At 39.2% G+C, this 23,059-nt stretch overlaps 1 protein-coding gene across 1 annotated transcript in view; it reads left to right on the top strand.

Moving 5' to 3' along the window:
• The first annotated feature begins 5,180 nt into the window (after positions 1–5,180).
• The window catches only part of SEL1L (SEL1L adaptor subunit of SYVN1 ubiquitin ligase), a 34,436-nt gene continuing 16,557 nt past the window's right edge, over positions 5,181–23,059 (top strand). Inside the window, exons 1-11 of the mRNA XM_021542882.4 lie at positions 5,181–5,269; positions 12,315–12,352; positions 12,709–12,931; positions 16,091–16,258; positions 16,847–16,952; positions 18,636–18,798; positions 20,281–20,334; positions 20,416–20,475; positions 21,096–21,177; positions 21,491–21,645; positions 22,336–22,392. Of these exons, the coding sequence (XP_021398557.3) occupies positions 5,194–5,269; positions 12,315–12,352; positions 12,709–12,931; positions 16,091–16,258; positions 16,847–16,952; positions 18,636–18,798; positions 20,281–20,334; positions 20,416–20,475; positions 21,096–21,177; positions 21,491–21,645; positions 22,336–22,392 (1,182 nt within the window). The 5' untranslated portion in view covers positions 5,181–5,193. The remainder of the gene's footprint in view (positions 5,270–12,314; positions 12,353–12,708; positions 12,932–16,090; positions 16,259–16,846; positions 16,953–18,635; positions 18,799–20,280; positions 20,335–20,415; positions 20,476–21,095; positions 21,178–21,490; positions 21,646–22,335; positions 22,393–23,059) is intronic.

Here is a 23,059-nt window from a genome sequence, read left to right as displayed (position 1 = left end):
GAGGCGGGGTGCAGCAGGGCAATGCGTCATCAGTGCATATTAATATCTCAAACATGGGCGTCAGGAGGATGGTGCTAGACTCTTTTCAGTGTTGCCCAGTGACAGGACAGGGAGCAATGGCCATAAACTAAAACACAAGAAGTTCCACCTCAGTGTAAGGAAGAACTTTACAATGAGGGTGGCAGAGCAATGGCCCAGCCCAGGAAGGTTTTCGAGTCTCCCTATCTGGAGATACCCAAAATCCACCTAGACAAATTCCTGCATCACCAATTCTAGATGACCCTGCCTTGGCAGGTGGGTTGGGCTAGATGATCTCCAGAGGTCATTTCCAATACTAAAAATTCTGTGATTTTGTTCAGTAGTACAGAAAGGGAACAGACCATCATTTGCTATTTCCAATTATAGATACTTAACAGTTAGACTTTCTTCTTTTCTTCATTTTGTTCAGTTTCTGAAAATTAGGGGCTAGAATACAATTCTACAGACTTTACAGTCTTAAAGCAATAATTGAAATGGTTTTTTTTATTTTAAATACTGTGTTTTCACCAGATTTGACTATAGATCACTATATCCCTAAAGCAGGCTAGCATTTGTTTTCCTGTAACATCTGAAAACTCATTTGTGCTTGCTATTCATTGTCATCTAAAGACAGGACCTAGAGTACACAGACAACTGGATAACATTCTTTTTAGTGCAAGCACACCAACTGTTCTTTCTGGAGGGTTCCCACACAGAGCTGAAGCTCTCAGCACAATTTGTGCACAGAAGAAATCTATGTAGACAATTCAGTCATGTCTTTGGAACTCTAACATTACAATTGTGGTGAGCATCAATGTAATACTCAGGTTTTGTAAAATCCTATAGGGAATCTCATTGAAGATAACTGGAGCCCTTCCCCTTAGAAAATGAACAGAAAAAAAAGCAAGTGATAGCAGTAATTCAATAAGAGAGGTAAAACCAGAACCAATACAAAAAGCAGTGTGATTCCAGGACCTTAAATAAACAAGAGTATTTTTCCTCTATGCCACTGTAAGAGTACATAGACTATAAAGAGCATCTGGTTCATTAATCTCTCTAGTTAAGGGCCATTCAGTGTAATATAAGTAACAAGGAAAGCAATAAAGCAATAAAGGAAAGGAATACACAAACCTTAATGAGCAGGTAGTATGGTAGACAAAGACCAGAAGTTCTGGTGACAGCTCTTCTAGCTACATCCCCCTTGTTCCTCTTGACTGGTGTCTTCACAAAAGCCTTGGCAACAACCTCTTTTCTAACATATACTGGAAGAGTCTTATTTCCTCTTTTCATCACTGGTTCTTTCTCCCACATTCCCTGTAACTGGGCACTTGATTTTACAGACCAGGTGATAGAAACCATGGAAATTTTCATCTTTTCTCCTTTAGGTTGCTTAAGTAACACCTATATTGTGTCTCTTACTTTGCATATAAGCCTTGCTAGAATCATAACCCTCCAACTGCCATGAACAATGGAAATATAGAAGTACTGTGCTCCTTGTAATTGTATTCTCAGAAACTAGTGTGCAAAAGCTTTAAAAAAGACATAGTGGTTTTTTTAATCATTAAAAAGCTATGAAAATTAATCTGCCTAAAACTATGTATTTTGTACACTAATTTAAAAAACTAAACATTTTTTTTGCCAGAAACATCTGTCGCAAAGCCAAAATATTTTAGGACAAAAATCTTCCCTGAGAGGTGTCTGAAGCAAGTCTTTTAGCTTTTCTGGAGCAAGCTGAAAAACTTTATGACAACATTCTGCAAAGAGAACTCTTGGGAAATTGCTCTTCAAAATCTACCAAGCTTCATACCTCTCCCATTTGTGCCATTTTGCATTAAAAAAAATACAAGAAATTTTCTGCAATCAAAGTAAAAATTAATGTTGGTACAACACAGATAGTTGCATGATCAAACTACATAGACAGAAGACGAGAGAGAATATGAGAAATAATCATAAAGAATATATATGCCACTGAAGTATTCCTAATTTTACTCCTACACTTGCATTCTCCCAACTAGAGAACATCCAGTATTATATCATGCCACACAAGCTAAACAGTACTTAACAGGTCAAATTTTAAAATCTCTTGAAAATTTGGATCAGATAATAGTTTGAGAAAACATAATTAAGAGTACCTAAAATGCAAAGTATGCAATTTGGGCCCTTACCATTTGTCTGGTCACTTGGACTGCTGCATAAGAGACCACAACATTTTGCACAAATAGAGAGGAAGAACACTGCAAAAATACCTAAGACTCCTTTCAAAGCTTCAGAGAAGAAAATGCAAAATGGAATAAGAAAATTAATGGGAATTTTATGGCTGCTGCACACATAAATGGAAAGGCGGCAATAAATTTACCAGACCCTTAGAGTACAGAATATACTAAATTAATCAGAATTAATTCAGTCTGCAATGCTATCTAATTTTTGTTTGGAAGGTTATTAATTAATTCAGAAAAAAATCTGTTTCCCCCATTGAATTTTTCTTCTTGCTTCTCCAGTTCACTTAACCCCACACACAGAGCTTTAGATGTAGAATAAATTTGGTTAGAAGTGACATCCAGAGGTCACCTAGTTCAACCTCTACTTGCAGGAAGGCTGGCTGAGTCAAGTTGAGGAAAGATTTGTTCAATGAAGTCTTGAACAACTCATGGGCTGGGAGTCCATAAGGGCTCTGGGCAGTTGTGATGGGTTGACCCTTGCTCATCACCAGGTGACCACCAAAGCTACTCTATCACTCCCCTCCTCAGCTGGACACAGGAGAGAAAATATAAGGAAAGGGCTGAGGGTCAAAATGAAGATAGAGAGAGATCACTCACCAATTACTGTCAGACTGTCCAAGCAAAACAGACTTGACTTGGGAAAATTAATTATGAATCTAATCAGAGTAGGGTAATGTGAAGTAAAACCAAATCTTAAAGACAAATTTTTCCCCCACTCCATCCTTCTTCCTGGGACGAAGGATTTACTCACAAATTCCCTACCTCTCCCTCCTAGTGGTGCAGTGAGACAGGGAAAAGGGTGTATAATGAGTTCATCACTTTCTGCTGTTCCTTCCTCCTCAGGGGAAGGAGTCTTCACACTAGTGCTGCTACAGCATGGGCTCCGTCACATGGGAGACAGTCCTCCACAAACTTCTCCAAAGTGACTCCTTCCCATAAGCTGCAGTTCTTTACAAACTGCCTCAGTGTGGGTACCTGCCACAGAGTACGGTCAGTCCATCAGGCACAGCCTGTTCCAATGTGGATCCTCCACAGGGTCACAAGTCCCACCAGCAAACCAGATGGGCGGGCTCCCCTCCTCTGCTCCAGGGGGTGACATTCACGTTTACCAAAACATAGGTTAAACTTAGGGCTGATCTGAGCACAGAGAAGCGCCCTGGTGAAACCCCTTCAGACTCATTCCAAAATGGCACTCCCACACCTGTTCAGCTTTGTTCTGCCAAACTGTTCAGCCATATGTGCTGTTTAGCTGTAGTGCAGCTAGAAAAACATTGAGTGGTACTTTAGTACTCTGCTACTTAGAATCAGAACCTGCCGCGCTCCTGCCCCGGTTCCCTTTTCCTCCGCCCCGGCTAGCTCTCAGTCTGGGGCGAGGGCGGGCGATGGAGGCACCCTCCGCCACGCCCAGCTGGGCTTTGGAGAGTGCCTTTGTGGGTTCCGGGCAGCGCTGGCAAGCCTCGCGGTGGTAAATGAAGAGCGGATCCTGCTGGAGGCTAAGTCCAAGTTTATTGTGGCCAACGGGGCCAAATATCCTAGAACGGTGCCAGCCAACAGGAACAAGCACAAGGTGCTTGCACTGGCTTATAAACTGTAAGGGAGGGGTATCCAACGACCAATGGGGATAGGGATAGGGGGTGGCTCCGGGATGGGGGGATATGGTGGGGTCCAATGGGGGAAGGATATGGGGGGAGCCCCAGGTCCTCGCCCAATCACCCGGTGCCCTGAGTAGAAGCTTCTGGATGGATGGGAAGGGGCACCGAGTGATAGACAAGGCACCCGGGGGGGGGGGTAAAATGCCTCTTTCAGGGTGATGGATAGATACTGGGAAGGCGGGAAGGGAGGACAAGGCGGGAAAACTGGGGATAAACCAAGTTGCACACGGGGGTACAAAGGAATAAACCAATACATAATACAGGGATAATAAAACATACAAATAACGCAACTCCACAAGAACCACTCATTAGTTCTATCCAAGGCGCTTGCCTGCTCTTTAGACACCTCCTGTCTGGAGCAGTGCAGGCATTCCGTTGCCTACAGACCCTGCTGTAGCAGGCACAAAATCCCTCAGCCAGCCCCGGGTCGGACAGCTTCTGCCACTGTGTCCCAGGGGAGGAACAGCGCTGGTGGCCACTGCCACCCTGCAGAGATCCCAAGGGCAGTGCTGCAAGGCTCAGGTGGCTGGACACTGCCGAGACAGAGTGGGAAAAACCCACTGTATAATTCAGCAGGGTGTAACAGGACAGTCCTGTGACGCGGTGCCATTTACCCCCCAGCCGTGTTTCAGTCCATTACAGGCTGGGCTCCTGGCTCCCTTCCTCGTTTGCTCTCTAACGGACAGAAGGATGCCATTCCTAGGAGACCCGAAGAGCTGCGTCACGGAGTTGCACTAAAACTCTTTATGTTTCACACAGTCCATCTGTGCTGGTTTAGGCAGACAATTTACTGCTTCCATACTCCCAACCAAAGCAGAGCACACCATTCCCCGGCGTTCTGCCGTCAGGAACGGGCGGGGATCCGGGCGGCGACGCCGCGCTCGCGCCCTGCGCCGTTCGGCGCGGGGCGTTCTGGGTGTCGTAGTCCCTGCCTCGCCGCGGGCCCATGGGCCGCACGCTCCCAGGCGGCGCCGCGGCCCTCGCAAGGAACTGTGGGTGCTGTAGGAACGGCGCGGGAGCCAATGGAAGGGGCGTTTCGGCAGGACTCGCTCGCGCAACGGCCCTCGCAGAGACACGTGCGGCGCTATTTGCTACCGGGAGGGCGTGGCGGGCGAGCCGGGCCGCGGCCCAGCCAATGGGAGCGGGCCATGTAGAGCCAGCCGTTCCCCGGGGCTGCGTGTGCGGCTGCCAGCGGCCCGTAGTCGGCCGTCAGCGCGGCAGCCGATTGGCGGCGGCGGCGCGGTGGGCGGGGCGAGGCAGCCGGAGTCGGGGGCGCTCGGCGCGGCCCCTCAGAGCCCAGCGGGATGGGGCGGCGGGCGCGCTGGGTGACCCTGGCGCTGTGCCTGGCCGCGCTGTCGGCCGGAGCGCTGCCCGCGGCCGGTGAGTGCCGCGGCTCCGCTTCCCTGCGCCCCCCTGGGCCCGAGCGCTGCGGCGGCGCTGCCCCCCGGGGCCTGCGGCGGGGGAGGGGGGCGCAGAGGTTTCTGTGCGGGTCCTGACGCCCGCACCGGGGCGCGGAGGCGGCGACGGCGGGGGAGGTGGCCCGGTGCTCTCGCGGGGGCTTTGGGGTGCGTGGGGCAGCGCCGACCTCGCCGGGGCGTGAGGCGGCGGAGGGGAGCGGGGCGGGGAGCGGAGCGGGGCTCCTGTCAGCGGCGCGGCCGCGGTGCCGGGACCGGGCTGCCTCAGCTCTGCCTCACCGGCGCTGCTCCGGAGGCCTGGCAGGGGTAGACGCATTGCTCAGTGCGGTGCCTGCTTTTAAAAGCTCGTTTAGCAGCCCACTTTGTAGTGCTTGCACCACTTAAAAGCGAAGTGAGGCGGTTTTTCCTCCCTAGAACGCGTTTTGTCCCGAGGCGCTGATAATGCTGATTTCAGCCTTATCAGAACGGTTTTCTCACCTCGATACGTAGAAAACATTTATGCATCCTGTTTTATGGGGCCTGTTTTATGTCCCCATAATATTATTTTCCCAACCCTATTTTGTTATGCAGCTCGGGTTTTGTCTGATTCTCATGTGTTGTCATGTACTTCCTTTCCTGGGGTTTCTGCCTCCCACACCCTTCTTTCCACCATGGGCTGCTGGGGGGATGTGCAGTGCTTTTATTTATAAAGCCAGCAGCCACTACCGTAGCGACAGCTATATGCGGTGTTACTGGGAATTTGCTTTTACACTGTTTCAGGAAAGTAACGTTTTCGCTAGAGGTAAGTTCAGTAGTTTGGGGTTCATTTTCCTGTATGCAGTAGGAAGTTGAACTTTAAAGTAATATTACTAGATTATACAAGCTTTGTAGGTCACTTTATAAGCCAGGTGGGTACTTTTAAAGTTACAGAAAGAATACACACAAATTCTGTGAAACCAGGGAGATGTAGCCAAACTTTCGAACTATATGCTCTCACTTATAGTATATTTGAAGAAAAAAGCTCAAGGTGAGATGGAACTGTGAATGTCAGATGAACCATCTGTTGTGTACGTGGAAGTTAGGTGATAAGGGCTAGGTAAGTGTGCAACAGTGGCTGTACTACCATGCAGTTCTCCTGTCTTGACTTAGCCCACTATCACAAAGTTGTTTTGTGAGTGTGAAGTTCTGATAGTTTAATTCAGCCTGCATAAGCAAAACGTTTAGATTCAAGTGAAGTAGTACAATTGATAAGCCACAGAAAGCAGAGTACATTAATGTAGGCTTAGGAGCTGTTTAAAAACTAAAATTGCTACTGTGGTGTCAAACTGTTCATTGCTATCCACAATTAATTAGGAGAGGGTGTTCAGAGTTCATCAGTTGGCAGAAAAGTGTGAGAGGAATACATTTCTTGCTCCAATTTTTGACAAGAATAATTCTGAAAGTTTTCCTCATTTCATGCCTTGACTTCCCACAGTAACAGTATGACTTACTGTATTAGAGACTGGTATAAGTCTTGGGACTGTGTATTAAGTGCTTCCTTGAGTGTTTAATTGTTTCTAATGTCTGGTCTGTAAAGAGTCATCTGGGATATGAATATAGTGGGAGGGGTTTTAAGAAGAATGAGTAAAAATGACCAAGTATGACATTTGCTTACTTTAGGAAGAGTCTTTAATGATATTTTTTTTAGTAGTGAATATTTTAAATATAACTCTGTTGTCATGAACTTTGTTTAAATCAATTTATTGAAAACCTGAGTCTAATACAAGAAAATTCAAGCTCAAGGGAAGGGGCACTATATTCTTTAAACATATGCTATTGCTGCAGATTATGAAGGCATTTAAAATTGTGACTGGGGAAAGATATTAAAAAGCACTGGCAAAAGCAGCTAAATAATGTTAAGCAGGTGTGTTTTCCAAATGAAACTGGATGTCTTCTGGTCATTGCAGGTGCAGGAGTAATTGCCTTCCCCTGCTGATCACTCATTAAGAACATTGAAAATATCCTTTTTTCTTTTTTTTTTTTTTTTTGATTGCCAGTATTATTTGATTCGTGGGATTGTTTCCTCTTGTTTACAGACTAAGAGGTAAAAATGTTCTCATTCTGCCTTGAGAGGAAGTGATGCTTCCTCTGACTCTCCTACGTGTTCCATGGCTAACTCCAGCAATAGGCAGATGTTTTTATGCTGTCCCACTGATTGGTGGGACAAATGAGCGCACTCATACCTGTAGGGAGCTTCAACCTATTCTGCCATAAGTCAGAGCTCAGTGGTTTACCCTGACCTTTCTGTTTTTACTTACCTGATTGAAAAATATTCCCTAAACTCTTTGCCCTGTGGTCTGGTTGGGAATCTCAGTTCCTACTGAGGAACTGCTGGAGAGTAAGTTCTGTAACTAGTTAGCCAGTAATTGTAAAGACACTGGAAAAAAGATTTTTATTCAGGGTGAGGGCTGACCTATATCTCAGTCTTCTAGTTGAACTAAAATGAATATGTTGCACAGATTGTAGCTGGGAACAATTAACTTGCTGCCAAGGATACTTTGGAGCTATTCTTGCTGAATAGGTGCCACTTAAGGATTTTACTTAACTCACTGCATGTTTTAAAGCTTCATGTAATGGGAATAGCATCTATGCTATTGAGTCTGTTTCTGTGCTGAATATATCTGTAGAAAAATTGATGAGAAGCAGTCTGAGGTAATTTTTTTCTTAAGATTATCTTTTTTCCCTGCAAGAACTGGATAAACAGAGTTCGCATTCTCTTTCAGTGTCTATCTAGTCACTGGCATAAAAACAACATTGAAAGAAATTGCCAGAAGTACTACAGAAAATCTCTCATGGATGCTCTAAAGCAACCACTGCCAAACCACTTCTGTTCATGCACCCCTCTCCATAGAAAGATTTTTGAGCATGCATTTTACACGTTTTTTTTGTAAGTTAAACATTGCTGTAATCCTGTCCTAACATATTATGTGCCTCATAAAACATACACAAAAACACAAATGAAAAAAAGAATGAAATAAAGGTGGAATGACCACTGTACTAAGAAAAGTTTTATCTATTGACAGTCCAAAAGGTATGTTATTCCTGCAGCCTTGTTGGGTTGGCTGGCATACTCCCTGAGGTGTGCATACTCCACTTGGGAGATCCCTGCTCTCAGCAGAAGCCCACTACTTGCTTTTTTGTCATAGTGTTTGAGGCTTGAAGAGCTTGGCAAAAACTAGAAGGAAACTGACCGCAATAATCAGGGATTCATGACAGCTGTGGGAAACTGCTTCACTTACTTAATTTTTGGTTACTTCCTGAGTGAGTGACCATTTTAACATTGAAACTAGTGGTATTTCTTGTCTGGTAGTCACAGCCCTTTAGCTTTATGGGCTGTTAGTTGGTCTGTTCTTCTGGTACAGCAAAACTTTGGAACTGTTGAACTCCCTCAAGCTAATGATGTTATTGCTGAATCACACTGCATAGCTCTTCAGGTTTCTACCCTTCACTCCTTAGTGCTGTCTTGAAAACAGTAATTCTCACAAAATGGTAGGAGCTTTATCCAGCATATTGGTGGGATCTTTTTCTCTAGCATAGGCTGCCAGAGTACTTTTGCTATATTTACATAGCATGCTTGAACTGGCCTTTCTAATTAAGAAAAAATTTATACTTCTTAAAGCTGATTTTAATTATATATGAATTGGTGGATGGTTGAAAAAAGATTTTGGTTCTGTGAAGTCCTTTAAAGTCCTAGCTGGGTGTGAGAGCACCCAACAATGTCTACATCTCATCACTGCAAGTGAAGCATTCTGTACACCATTGTCAACTGCCCATTTGAGCCATAGGTATTTTTGCCTACCTTTTCCTTTAAATAGATCATTGCACTCTCTAACTTGTTTAACAAATTGCGAGATTAATTTCCACTTGGCCTTTTTAGGGCAGGTTTCTAGAATTAGAAAGCCTTGGTAACAGAGCCAAATAATAATAATTTTTTAAAAACTTAGTTACTTTGTATAATTGAACTGTGGAAAAACAAGCTAAATTATCAGCTTTAATCTCTGAAGCAGGTGCATAAATATAACATCTGTGACTTTGTTCAGTAACTCAGCCTTGACTAATAAACTGTTCTAGGTCCAACTGTGACCTTTCATGGACCTTTCATTAACACTTTCAGAATAGTTTTAACAGTTTCACAAGAGTAAACCCACTTCTATAACCAATGAGTGCATATTAGTCAGCAGTTCTATGAAACAACAAGGCTGTAAGTGATCCCTCTTTTAGTCATACTGTTCATTATCTCTGCAATCTCATCTGCCTATCTTAGAAAAAGACTGAAAGTTAAGAAAAATTAATCTTTTGGTTTTGCTTTAGTTCCTTTTGGAACCACTGTTTGAAAACAATCGTTCAAGTACAACTTCTCAGTAACAAAGCTAGTTTCTTCAGAGAAAATTTAAATTATGCAATAGAATGGAAATAGGCTTATTTACTTTCAAAGAAGGGCAAACACTTTGTGAGCTCTACCTTATGTTGCTCAAATGACTCTTGCCTTTCAATTTAGTAAACCTTTTGCATATGAAGTTACAATAAAATTGTTCTTTCATATCTGTGCATAGACAGTATAACCTATTTATATTTGTTCTTGTGTGATCTTTTGACATAAAGTGAACCTACCACCATAGATTGACATCAGTTAGTGAAGCCTTTTCTCAAATGTTAGAAAGCTCAGGTGCTGTCAGGCATATAGGCTGGTTTTGTACAGAGAAAAACAATCACCCTAGCTGGTGTAGCTGTTCAAAAAAAACCAAACATGGTATTTCCTACTGCAATAACAGGTACTTTATAAATGCTTTGTCTATATTAGAAGGAGCATACAAGCTACTGGGTAGATTACCCTGTCTTAGTTTTCCTGCTCTCCAGAAGCATGTCTGGATGTCTTGACAAGTTCTGAAGTTTGAAGGTGGCGTTTGGTCATAAGTCAGAATTATTTAGGGTAATAGAATATAATATGTGGGAAATATGGTAAATGACAACTTCTTTCATAATTCCAAAATAGAAACACCAGCAAGTATCCTAAATGTATGTGTACTTTAAATTAATTTAAAGACCAATTGTCATATAATGATCAATAGTGTCAAAGTTCAGTGGCAGAACTTCTTAGGATTTATCACACTCATCATTATCTGTTAGGTTCAGCAAGCTGCTAACCCCTGAGGTCTCTGTCAAAAGTGGAGCTAGCCTTTTTTTTTTTCTTATGCGTCATTATGTTTTTTTCCGAATTGGTGTTTGTTCTTATGCTGTCTTGGTTGCTCCTTGCAGGGTCTGTTTCATCTGGGGTGCTCTGCTATCTCCACAAGTTTTTCTGAAGTGCTCTACATATTTTCATTTTCAGACCTGTAGAGTACAGCTGCTTACCTGCATCAACTGTTCAGATCCTTTTTAATTCCATGACTGCTGGCAGTCAAACTCTTTGAGCTTTACATCCTCTTCACCATCCTCAACAGGCTGTTATTTAGATCTCTCAGTTGTACTCAGTCATCTCATCACCATAGTTTTGCAGCTTAATTTACATGTCTTCACATTTTTTCTTAATTTCTGTTACACTGTTACAGCTTGAAGTTGAATTATTTTCACTGGTTCCAGTCAAAGGTTGTTCTTCAAGTACGAATAAGGAATCTAGATTCTAGAAAGTGATTTCCAAGTTTAACCCTTTCATTGTAAGGGTTCTAGTAGTAGGCTTCTAAACATGATCCGATGAAGTGTCATGTTTGGAATTTGTTGCTTCAGAGATGGCTTATTTCTGGTAAGTCACTTTACTTGCATGACAATGAAAATTGTGCAAGTGTTGTTTGCTGCTAAGTGCTTACAGGAGTCAGCAGAGTTCTATAAACTGTTGGTAGTGTTTATGCAGGTAGCCTTTCATGGCTAACTGTAACGTCCTAAATGTATCTCATGTACAGGGCATTAATTTCTATCAGTTTAGACATCTTTTCCAGTCACAGTTCAGATCTCCAGCCCATCATTGCTTTGCCACTGCTACAGGGCATTGTGCACCACACAGCCTCAAAAAGGGTATTTCTAAGCATAGGAGGAGTTAGTGGCAGCTTTGCTAAATGGTGTCTTTATGTTTTGAGCTTTTATTTTAATGTGAGTTGTGTACCAGAGAGAGGGAGTCCTGTGGCATGTTCTATCAAATGTAGGGGGGATTTTGCTGAAATGAGCAAAAATCACTCTGAACAGTCACATCTCAGTGATGTTAATTTTAGAGGCTTCCCATTAAAATGATAATACCGACCAAGTTGTTTGAAGCCCATTTTAGTTAAAGGAAGAGAACAATTTTTGCATAAAAAATTCAGAAAACAGTGTCATAAATAAGCTGTAACAAATAAGCTCTTCTGATTATCTTCACCTTTTCACATGTATTCCTTTAGTGTCTGCCTAATACCCTTTCTTGTTTACCATTTCTTTCCTTCCAGTCTTTCTAATCAAATATCATATAGCTTTTAGACAAGAAAGATGACAGTTAAACAAGACTTCCATCTTTTGAAGAGTATCTTAAATTCTTTACAGTTTTGGATAGAAACCTCTATATAAAGGTTTGAATATGCTGATCAGGCAGAATCAATTGGTATTCTATAAAGGACAATGTTTAATTATAAGCATGGGGGTGTGAATACAACTTTCCGGTCGCTACTGGAGCTGTTGGTACTAAAGCTGATTTGCTGACTAAAAACCTTATATTCCATAGGCCTTTTTCACTGCAGCTTTTTAAGTAGCTTAATTGGACTTGAACCATTCAGATTATAATTTGCGTTTAGAAAAACTAGTTTTTTCACTATGGAACACACAGTTGTGTTGGCATAATTTAAGGAAGAGGATCACCTCTGAAACATTTGATTCTCCCTCGTCACAGTTATAAGGCTTTTCTGAAGTGTATTAGTCAACTTGGTACACTAAAATATTTCAGAACTACAATACAGTATTGTAACTAAAGTATTTATTTTTGAGATAGTTATTCATGGAAAAGCATTTTTACTCACTTATGTCTCTTGTAGATGAAGAAGGAAATCAAGATGAATCACTGGAGTCAAAGGTAAGGAGATAAGTTTCTAGTCATTGTGATTTTCCTGTGCGGTGAGAGCAAAGGTCTGAAATTCAGAACAATAATTTGATTTTAAGTTTTAAGCTTTTCTGTAGCTCTTGCTGTCTCATTAATTTTTTCTGTGCATCAGAGAAATTAATACTGGATTGCAAGTTTGAAACTTTTTTTTTTTTCAAAGACCTGAAAAGGATACAGGCAATGAGAGCTGATAGATGTAGCTCCACTTACTTTTGATTCTACTGTTTAAGTAATTAACTGTATCTTTTAAGAAGTTTTTAAATGGATTTTAAGCCAGCTGCTGCTTCTCAGTTTCTAATCTCGTAAATTATGTGGCTGCTTTCCTTCAGACTTTATCTGCAGAGGACCAGGTAAAGGACCATTCCACAGGAACTCGAGTGGTAGCAGGTCAGATCTTCCTTGAATCTGGGAAATCGGACTCTCAATCAGAGAATGAGGAGAGCTTTCACAGTCAAGAAGAGGAAAAAGAGAATTCACTGGAAGAGTTGAACTCTCTAGAAATGTCAAACCTATTAAATAAGGATTTGGAAGAAGCAGAAATACAGAATCCAGGTAACTGCTCACAGACTTTTCAACAAGTGGTAGCATAGATGAGTCTGAGTAACTCCAGCATGTGGGTGAACACAAACAGTAATTTTGGACATACGAAATAACAAGTGTCTTAATCTTTCTGCAGTGGAATGGTAGTTGCTGCCTTTTTCATTAGACATAACATCAAAATGTCTTGAAATGTGTTGTAATTGAAATGAGTAGTTATTTTCAGATTCATTTGAAAGAATTTTCTGTTCTTATTGTTTCTATCTTGCTGGTAAGCTGTAACTATCAAATAGAGAAGGCCCTGACTTCTTCAAATAGAAGTCAATTACAGATTCTGTGCTCTGTATGTCCACCAGCAATGCAAAGAGAAATTTGCATCAGTCTTTTTCAATCCATGGCTATGTGCCTGGTGAGTCAATTGACAGAAAAGGAACCAATAGTAATGTAAAGATGAAGTTTCCTGGAACAGCTTAAGAACCTCAGGGCAGCATCTAAACTGCATGTAAACTTCATGAAGTTTTTAAGTATAGGTAAGATCTTATGTCTTGGGCCTAAATTCCCAGAAAATTCTAATATTTTTTTTTACTACCTAATTTTATTAATTTTTTTGATTTGCAGTTAGTAGTCAATGATAACTAGATGGCACAGTTGAGTACCTTAGCCTATGCAGCAGACTTTTCCTTTATACTTGTCCATAAAAAGTAAATCTTCAATATTACTGAAAAATACAGTTATGTGTTGCTAATGATATTTATCTTCTCAACTCATATTGAAATGTCAAAAGAAAGCAGAAGTTATTAAATGAGCTCTATTATGTAATTACTGAGTGTTTTCTAGGTTGTTTCTTTATTAGAGCAGAACTAATAGAAGTTTGTGAAAACTCAGGCTTAACCATTGCTGTGTTTTTGTTTGATGCTATGTTGTACAGGAAAAAAGTATGTAAAATCCACTAAATATCTTTCTGCCACAAAACAGTGAGCTAAGCAATATATTTAATCAGTACAGTCTATTTCAAAACTAAACTTTAAGACACTTTTAATCTCATACAAATATGACATATGTCAAGCTGACTGGCTCCTCGGGAACTAAGGTTTTTAACTATACCTATCAACATACTGCAAGTGACTTGCAAAAACCATAAACTTAAGTCTTGCACAGTTCTTGGAACATCTTATTAATTAAATAAGCAGTGTGAATGGAGGAATTTTTCATTTAAAAAAGCAATTCTAAAAGAAAAGTATATGTTTTCTGTTAGGGAAAAAGAGTCCTAAAGGACAGCTTTACAAACGCTTTATGTGAGCATCTCTGAGGTACAGATGTTACACCTCCACATGAGCTACTGGTGACAGGACTGCATTAAGGGACATAAAAGCTTTTCTAAAAACAGTTTAGCTACTGTGTGTGGTTATGACATTGTGTGGAACAAAAGTATATTCTGCAAATTTCCACATATGTTTTCTAGGATATGGAACAAAGAATCAGTCATTTAGAATTAGTGCTAGTAAAGGTTTTAACTTTCTGAGAAAGTTGTCCTACTCTCTTCTGATGAGTGATGAGGTTGTGTGTAAAGAAAATGATGTTTCTTTAGTTTTTGCCATGTTGTGTTTTGGGGTTTTATAACACTAAAAGCTCCATAATAACAATTTTTGCTGAAAATTGCTAACAAGTTTATAAAGAGCTGGCAATTCCTGTTGCACTTGTTTTCCTATTTGGAAGAATCTTACAGTAATATTGCCAGTAGTTAAAAGTAATCTGTATTTGGGTTTCCAGCAGCTTAAAGTATAAAATGATATATGTAAATTAGAACAAGTATAATGAAATACCACTTATTTTATTCAGAGATAATAAAGAAGTAAATTGCTTCTGTAGCATTTGGTTTGACAAAAGCTGATTTATCCTCTGAGTAAATTGTTTACCTCACTTAGTATTTATCAATGTCTAAGTACATAAATAACTGTTGTGGGCATTTTAACCTGTGATTACATTGCTGTGTTACTCTTGGGATTAGTCTTTTTTATTATCTGGGAACAAAAACAGCATTATGGTTGAATTTAGAATTTTAAAAATGCAAAGCGGGGAGCATTGGGGCAGAGTAATTTCATAACTTCAGTATGCAGCTACATCTAATGCAGAGCACTGTGTAAAATTGCTTTCCACACAGGAGACAAAGTACAAAACATGAGTTCTTGAGGAGTTGTTCAAATGACAGTGGTACTTGGAGCTTGTTCAAATGACAGTGATAAGAGGTCCATAAGTGGTACATGAGCCTTTAGCAGAAGCTTGTATTAACAAATACCCGAAATTATTCCAGGCTAATTGCATATTAACACATTCTTTTTGAGTGGAGATACTGAAAATAACAGTTTCTTTCTTGTGATATAATTAACTTGGAGTGATGTGGTGGAACCTGTGTCAAGGCATTCAGTTATGAAGAGCAGTTTCAACAGGTCCAGCTATACCTAAAGACTTCATTTTGCTTCAAAAAATCAACCTGAAATATTTAAATTAATATAGTCTTTAGACCTTTAAATTATAAACCCCCCAAAAAGGAACTATTTTTCTCTGTAACTACAAAAATTAAAGTTAACTTGAAAAAAACTCTATAATTGACATTGTCAATTGCATGGTTTTGCAAATGTTTTCAAATGAAGCTGAACCCAACTGTTGGATTTAGCTTAGTGAAAGAGGAAAACTTTTATAAAAGCCTAACTGAAATAATTCCATCTTCAAAACATAGAGAGTGAATTCTTAGTCTTCATAGAAGATTGATTTTATTTTAAAATATCATGGTGCTGGAATCAGTACCCTTTGAAGTTTTAGTGCATGAGAAATGATAAATTGTGCTGTTCAAAGCCACTTTGAATGCAACTAAATATTTTGGCAAAATGAAATAATGATTTTAATCTAAATATTTTCAAGAGTAGAAAATTACCAAACTCATAATGCTGAGAATTTTCATGTACATCATAGTGATTTCACTTAAATCTTTTCATATAGTTGTATGTTGGAGTGTACGCCCTGCTGATACTCCAGTACTTTATAGCATTTTGTCTCGTGTGGTGTTCTGTCATGATTGTGCCTAAAACCAACATAGGAGCACTTTTCTGTTTGTAATATATGATTTTAATTTGGGAATAAAGGAGAGTAGTCTAACTGTGGGATGTGTATTTTCAGTTTTGACAGCTATTGGAGGCACTGCAGATGGTGAACCTTGCCACTTTCCGTTTTTGTTTATGGAGAAGGAATATGCAGAGTGCACTGCTGATGGGAGGGAAGATGGCAGGCTGTGGTGTGCAACAACCTATGATTACAAGAAAGATCAAAAGTGGGGCTTCTGTGAATGTAAGCAACCTTTTGGCTTGTCCTTGTTCAAGGAATGGTTTTTTAGGCTCATGTTTTCAGTCCTCTTAAATGCTTTTTATTTCAGGATGTAGAAGTCCCTGGCCACTTCATACCATAATAAACAAGTAGTTATAAAGGCAAAGTTTTCATGATGGAAGAAGTTTTTAAAAATGCCAGTTCCCGGACCTGATTTGGGAATCCTGCAGTGATGGCATTTATAAAACTGTTTCTGAGGCTGCAGGAGGATAGGGGTTTGACAATGTTGCCCATTATACTTACTGATTTGTTGCACAAAGGCAGCCCTTCTCTAGGAAACATCCTTCTGAAGGAGGAACCTGCACAGCTTGCTTTCGAGCAATGAATGAAAACATTTTATCAGCAAATTTATACACTAGAGACATCACACAATAAGAAATCATCTATTAATATATCAAACACATCCATTAGACAGCTTTTTGTAATCCCTTTGCTTATTGGTCTTCAAAAACATGTTTCTGGCTGTACTTACCCTTTAGAACAAATAGGAATTTTGAGAGGATAGTCTTGAATGGTACAGTTTAAGCTCTTAATGTAGGCTTTTTCTTTTAGCTGAAGAGCAGTCTAATAAGAGAAAGCAGATGCAAGAAGCTGAGGATGTGTATCAGATCGGAATGAAAATCCTTAATGAAAGCAGTAAAAAGGCTCAGAAGAAAGTGTAAGTATACCTCATCCATCCCCACAGGAGAAGGATGATATGATTGGTCACTTTTGCTTAACTCAAAAAGAACTTGAAGGAGTTGTCCTGAGATTTTGAGCTTTATTAGACTCAATATCAAACTATGCAGTGATAGAAGATAGATAGTAAATATAGGGTATTTAGAAAAGAAAAATAATGCCTACATTCCTTTGAATGCAGTAAAAATTGTGTAAGAATAATTTCTGAAGAGTGGGTGTCATCAAAACATTGACTTAATGTAAGGTGATGCTGCAGTTCTCTAGCCCCAGTTTATACATGGCAACTGGCCAGGGAAAATCTGAGAATGTGATTTAAGTGTCCTTTTTCACATGCTTCTTACTGTCTGGTTCTCATTCTGCTTCAAAGATGAAGTGGGAAAAATTGGCATTTCTTGTCCTGCTCTGGTTTTTTTTCCTGCTTTCTGATGGTTTTAGTCACTATAAAAATAGTATTAAATTTAAGATCAACAAATCATTAAAATTCTAACAATTAATATTGTTAGAAAGAAGAGGGTAATGCTTGTAGACAAATCAAAAAATTAGAAATTAGTGTTCTGTTCATTCTACTTTCCCTTCTGAAGGCATCCAATTACTGGTTAAATAGCTGTTGGACTTACCACTATAATTTAGAATTGCTGTGGTAATTTAGATCTTTCTCCTATTCATGTTGACAACTTCCTCAGTAAGTGGTGACTTCTGCTGATTAATATGTGGGGACTATAACTATTTTAGATTCATTTATGGAAATAAGGGAGTGTATTTCTACTTTATATGAAAGAAAGCAAGGCACATCTAAAGTCTGCTCTTTGGCAAAGACATAGTGACAATATCTGTTGGATTCTGAGTATTATTTTTTAGTATAAAATAGGGTAAGAATTCTAAAACAATATTAGGTGTTAATTCTCTTGTACACCTTACACTTTCTTAGAAGATGTCTGTGAGGAACCAGGTATGCCTCAGTCTGTCCTAAAGATCAAGAACAAGCCTGAGAATAAAAAGTAGGGGGGAGGTAGATGAAAATCTTGGAATGCTCTCAAAGGTCCCTGAGGCTAAGCTGAAGCAGGTTTGCTGATACTGTGCTGCCATGTGTGAGGTTAGGTGATTTTTAATTGCTGTGAAACCAGGTGCTGTGAAATTACTTTGAAGGACTACCAGTTCTGAGACTGAAAGAGGAGTTTCCAGAGATTCCCCCTTTTTCAGCACTAAATGAATCATGTATGCAGTTGTCTTGTGCCCAAGGCTTGGTGTTTTCACTGGAGTGGTTTTGTACTCGGATTGTAGAGACTACAGTCTTCAGACTGCTTCTCTTTAGCGTGATATACAAGACTGTTATGGGAATGGTTTTACTGGTACAGAACTGAAAATTGTTACTGCAAAAATATCATAATTTGACCTTACATTTCTTGTGAATCTTAGAGAGGAAATGCATACTGCTTTGCTTATGAAGTAGAGCAAACATTAAAATTTAGCTTGTCCATTAACTAAGTCGTGTGTTGTTGCTTATATTGATGTTTTGTGGCTAGAATAAATTATTGTAGGTAGATGCATTTTTAGAAAATAAAGGCTAAAACAGAGAAACACAACCCCTCTCCAGAATCTTCAGGTTTATGAATGGAATTTGCTACATTGCTTCAAGTTGACAAAGAAATTGTTTTCTCTTAAGAGCATATCAGTATCTTCTGAAAGCAGCTGACATGAATCATACCAAGGCCATGGAGAAAGTGTCTTATGCTTTGTTGTTTGGGGATTACCTGAAGCAGAACATCCAGTCATCAAAAGAGCTATTTGAAAAACTAACGGAAGAAGGTTCTCCTAAAGGACAAATGGTATGTTTATCCTTAGATCCTACAGATGCTTCTGTAGGTTTATAAATTAAATAAATGTAACCTATAAATATAGGTTTATAGATTGTACTTCCTCTAGGATGCTTTTATAGATGGCACCTGTACCCTCAAAGTAGACACAAACACATCTTCTGTTTGAGTTTTAAAATATTTAACTACCAGTAATATGTGATGGTGATGATCTTTTAATTATTTTCCCCCTGTTGTATGACTGACAACATTGAATGTGTAAGTCAAAAAAACAGGTAAATATAGGTCAAAAAACAGGTAGCTATAGGTGACTCCAGCCAACAAACTTTCTGAAGCTATGTACTTTTTATGTGGTTTTTGTGCAATGTTGTGAACTTTTCATTTGCAGTTTTATCTGAATTTATAATCTAGGAAATAAAAACTCCTAGGAAACTTGACATGTATTTAGTGGATTGGGACTTGCTTTGTCCATGTGCCTTTGCACACAGAATTATTCATACTTACTGTTACAAAATGTCATAAAATATAGGTGTTACTGATTTTAGTGTCTCAGTATATACTTACTGAGTATATATACTTACTGTTTTGGGAGTGTCAGCTTATTAAGGAGCTATTAACTTTGTCTTCTCTTTGGCTACTGAATCTCCAGGTGTTCCCTGTTTAATGGTAACCCATTTACCATAGAAAGCAGGAACATGTTTTCTCTTGAGTCTTTATCTCTTGGTGATAACCTTGACTTTTATTGATCTAAAATTCAGTACTTTCTGCATGAGAATTTTTGTGTATGTTTTCCGATTGCCTAGAATAGTCTTAGACCACTGAAATATAGACATCTTTACATATACATTATCTTCTGTGCTACTAATTTCTATTCTGAGCTACCAGCTGTAACAGGTGTGATAGGTAGAGCAATAACTATGTAAATCTTAAGAACAAAAATAGCTTCTGAAAGAACCTCAGATAAATAGCTCAGAGCATTCTGATTGTTTATATGTATAGTCACAGTTGCAAGTAACCAGTGGAGGACCAGATGCAAAACTGTGAATTCATAGGATCTGTGAATCAAACAGTGCGAGTCTTCTATGCAAGGCTGGGGTTTACAGATGTTTACATTGGTGTCTGAGGCACTCTGGGTACATGAATAACCTGATAGATGCTGCTTAGCTTCACTTGAGGGTCTTGAAACTGGGATACTTTCACTGTTTAGGACCTTTGGATCTACAGTTGATATTCTGGGAAGTAGTAGTTTGCTCCTTGCATTTGATTTACTCATCTGAATTCTGGTGAAACACTAATTAATTGTTAGCATCCTAAGCAACTGTATGATTTTGAAACTTCATACTTTGAAAGGGGCAGGGAAGAGCATAGATATAGGCAGCACCAAAACAGAAGGTAGTGTTTGGTGTACTCTTTGCAGCTTTGAATCTTTATGCCTATGTATTCCAGGAGAACTGATCCATAGTTTTTTAAAAGGTATGTTTTTTTTATTTCTAGGCACTTGGATTTCTATATGCATCTGGCCTAGGAGTCAATTCTAGTCAAGCTAAGGTAAATTAGAAATTTTCAGTGTGTGGTCTTATGTTTTCTCTTGGGGTCCGATGTTAAATAACCAGTGATTTTTATTTTAAGGCCCTGGTGTATTACACTTTTGGAGCTCTAGGAGGAAATCTGATAGCTCATATGATCTTGGTAAGTAAGATGGTTAATGACTTTAAACGTACAAGAGTATTTTTGTAGTCCTACATTTTCAGTGTTAAGATTTCCTTTCATATGAATACCCTTTCCGAATCCTTTATCTAATTTTGCATGCATTTGGGTGGGCAGTAGTATCTCCCCCATTATTCATTTTTAATTCAAGTATGAGTCTGCTCATTTTAAGCTATGTACCACTATGAATTTAGATGGACCATGTTTACATCTCTTGACTTAAATCAGAGTTCTCAGACTTAAAATTTTTGTAATCAAGTGAGAACTATGGAAGAGTTCTTTATAGAAAATGCTGTTTTAATCGGTATTGTGAGATTTAAGACAAAGTGCAATATGTAAATAAAAGGCTTTACATGTTTACCATTAAGCATCATTCTATTTATTTGCTTTTTCTTGAGTAATATCTGAACTATGCTGGCCATGTTTAACCTCTAATAGTGTCAGTCATTCATTTTTTATGTAGCTACAGTGGACTCGTGGCCTTTATCCAGCCTATTGTCCTGTCAAATTTTGATCAAGTAATGTGAAAGAAGTATGTAATATTGCAAGCAGTTTGTTCCCAAGTAATTGATAGTCCCATAGTAATGCCATTTCCTTTCTAGGGTTACCGGTACTGGGCTGGGATAGGAGTTCTTCAGAGCTGTGAATCTGCTCTCACTCACTACCGACTTGTAGCCAATCACGGTAAAAACTTTATACTAGGGTAACATTATCGACTTTCTGTGTACTTCTTTATTATTCAACTACAAGATACTAAAGTACTTCCAACACTAACAGTATAAATAGCGAATTTCTGCTATTAAACAAGTTATCCATTTGTCTCTTCGTTAGATTATGTTATTTTTATCTCTATTGGAATGTCTTAAAGGATATCAAAGTAATTAATTCTCTCTTGAGTAGCATCTTGAAGCTCTGTAGACATCTGGTTTTACTAAGTTATGGTGTAACTTCTGTATTGAAAAAACCTGTCTGAAAATTTATCTCATCTGTTTTCCAGTTGCTAGTGACATTTCCTTGACTGGTGGCACAGTGGTTCAGCGAATTCGCTTAGCAGATGAAGTAGAAAATCCAGGAATGGCAAGTGGGATGCTAGAAGAAGACTTGATCCAGTATTACCAGTTTTTAGCAGAGAAGGGAGATGTACAAGCACAGGTAAGAGTCAGTTCACCTGATGACATTCAGACATTTTCAAGAATTATAGGAACAGCTTTATGAAATATTGGAAGGCATTGGAGCTTTAGTGTTCTCTTCATCTGGAATCAACCTGTTTCCTATTTTCTCCCTAGTTGTTATGTGGAGAGACTTATATTTTAGTGTGTTTAAGGTAGAACTTGGCCAGAAAATGCAGGGTTTTTTGAAAACAAGTTTAGCATCTTAGGAATGAGATCTTGGCTAAGGCTAGATAAAAATACTGGTCTTGACAAGGGATTTCAGTTTCTCACTGCTCCTGCTCTTGTGTGACTTCTGCATGCTGCAGACCGGACCTCTTCTACACACAATCCAGGAGGGGAGGATGCTGATAGAGGCAAATTTTCCCAAGCCAACTTGATCATGTAACACTTAAGACTTAGGTAGGCAGGATTCAGATGAACAGTTGTTACTTTACATCTAGGACAGTATATTGCTTCTATCTAGGATAAATTTCCATTTAGGCTAGTGTGAAAAAGTAGGACTGTACTCCAGTTATTGAAGCAAATCTGTGCCTTCAAACTTTGTGGCATCTTTTAACTCTGATATTGTCTATCTCTGTGCATGTAATTAGCTCACCTGTATCTGTATTGCTAGAAAAAGGATGTCCCAAGGGAAAAGTCACGTATTTGCAATGTAAAATTTTTTTTTTAGGTTGGCCTTGGACAGTTGCACTTGCATGGAGGAAGAGGAGTAGAGCAAAATCATCAGGTACCTTTTCTCTATATCTCTGATGCATATTACACTAGGCAGAGGGGGAGAAAGTATAACTGAGAAAGTGATGCAAAAGTATGTACCACTGTATGATATGTAACAATTTCAATAGCCTTATTCAATAAAACTTAGTCCCTATGTGACTAGAAGATGGAACTGATTTTTTTACATAATTAGTTTAAGATTAACATTAGAAATAAGAATGTCATAAATAAAAACTTCTTATCAAGTAGTATTGGAGCTGGTTGAGCTTTTGTAAATGTGGTACAATCTTCATGATGCTGTGAGCATGCATTAGTGATGAATGCATGAATCTTTTGCTTCTGTAGACAAAACACTGCAACTGTAAATATTAAAGATATTAAGTGTGCATAGAAAATAGAACTTCTGCAGCTGTAAGCCAAGCTACCTTTCTTATGGACGTTAAAATAGCTAACCTCATTCTGAAGTTTGTATTGAAAAAATGGAGTGCTAAGGATATGGAGTCCTGAGGATTATTTAATCCAATACAGTAATTATTTAACAGAAATTTGTCATCATATTTAAAATACCTTAAAATTACTGCTTCAGGAGGGTTCAGAGATGATAGTGAATGGTCAGAAGGAGTATAACCAATTTCTGTGTAAAAGTAGAATAGGAATTGGCAAATCTCACCTATTCTAAA

Source organism: Lonchura striata, chromosome 5, assembly GCF_050655825.1.
Source record: "Lonchura striata isolate lonStrDom1 chromosome 5, ASM5065582v1, whole genome shotgun sequence".
NCBI classification, from domain to species: domain Eukaryota; kingdom Metazoa; phylum Chordata; class Aves; order Passeriformes; family Estrildidae; genus Lonchura; species Lonchura striata.
The sequence above is the reverse complement of the archived record's forward strand: the minus strand, read 5'-3'. Positions and strand labels throughout refer to the sequence as shown.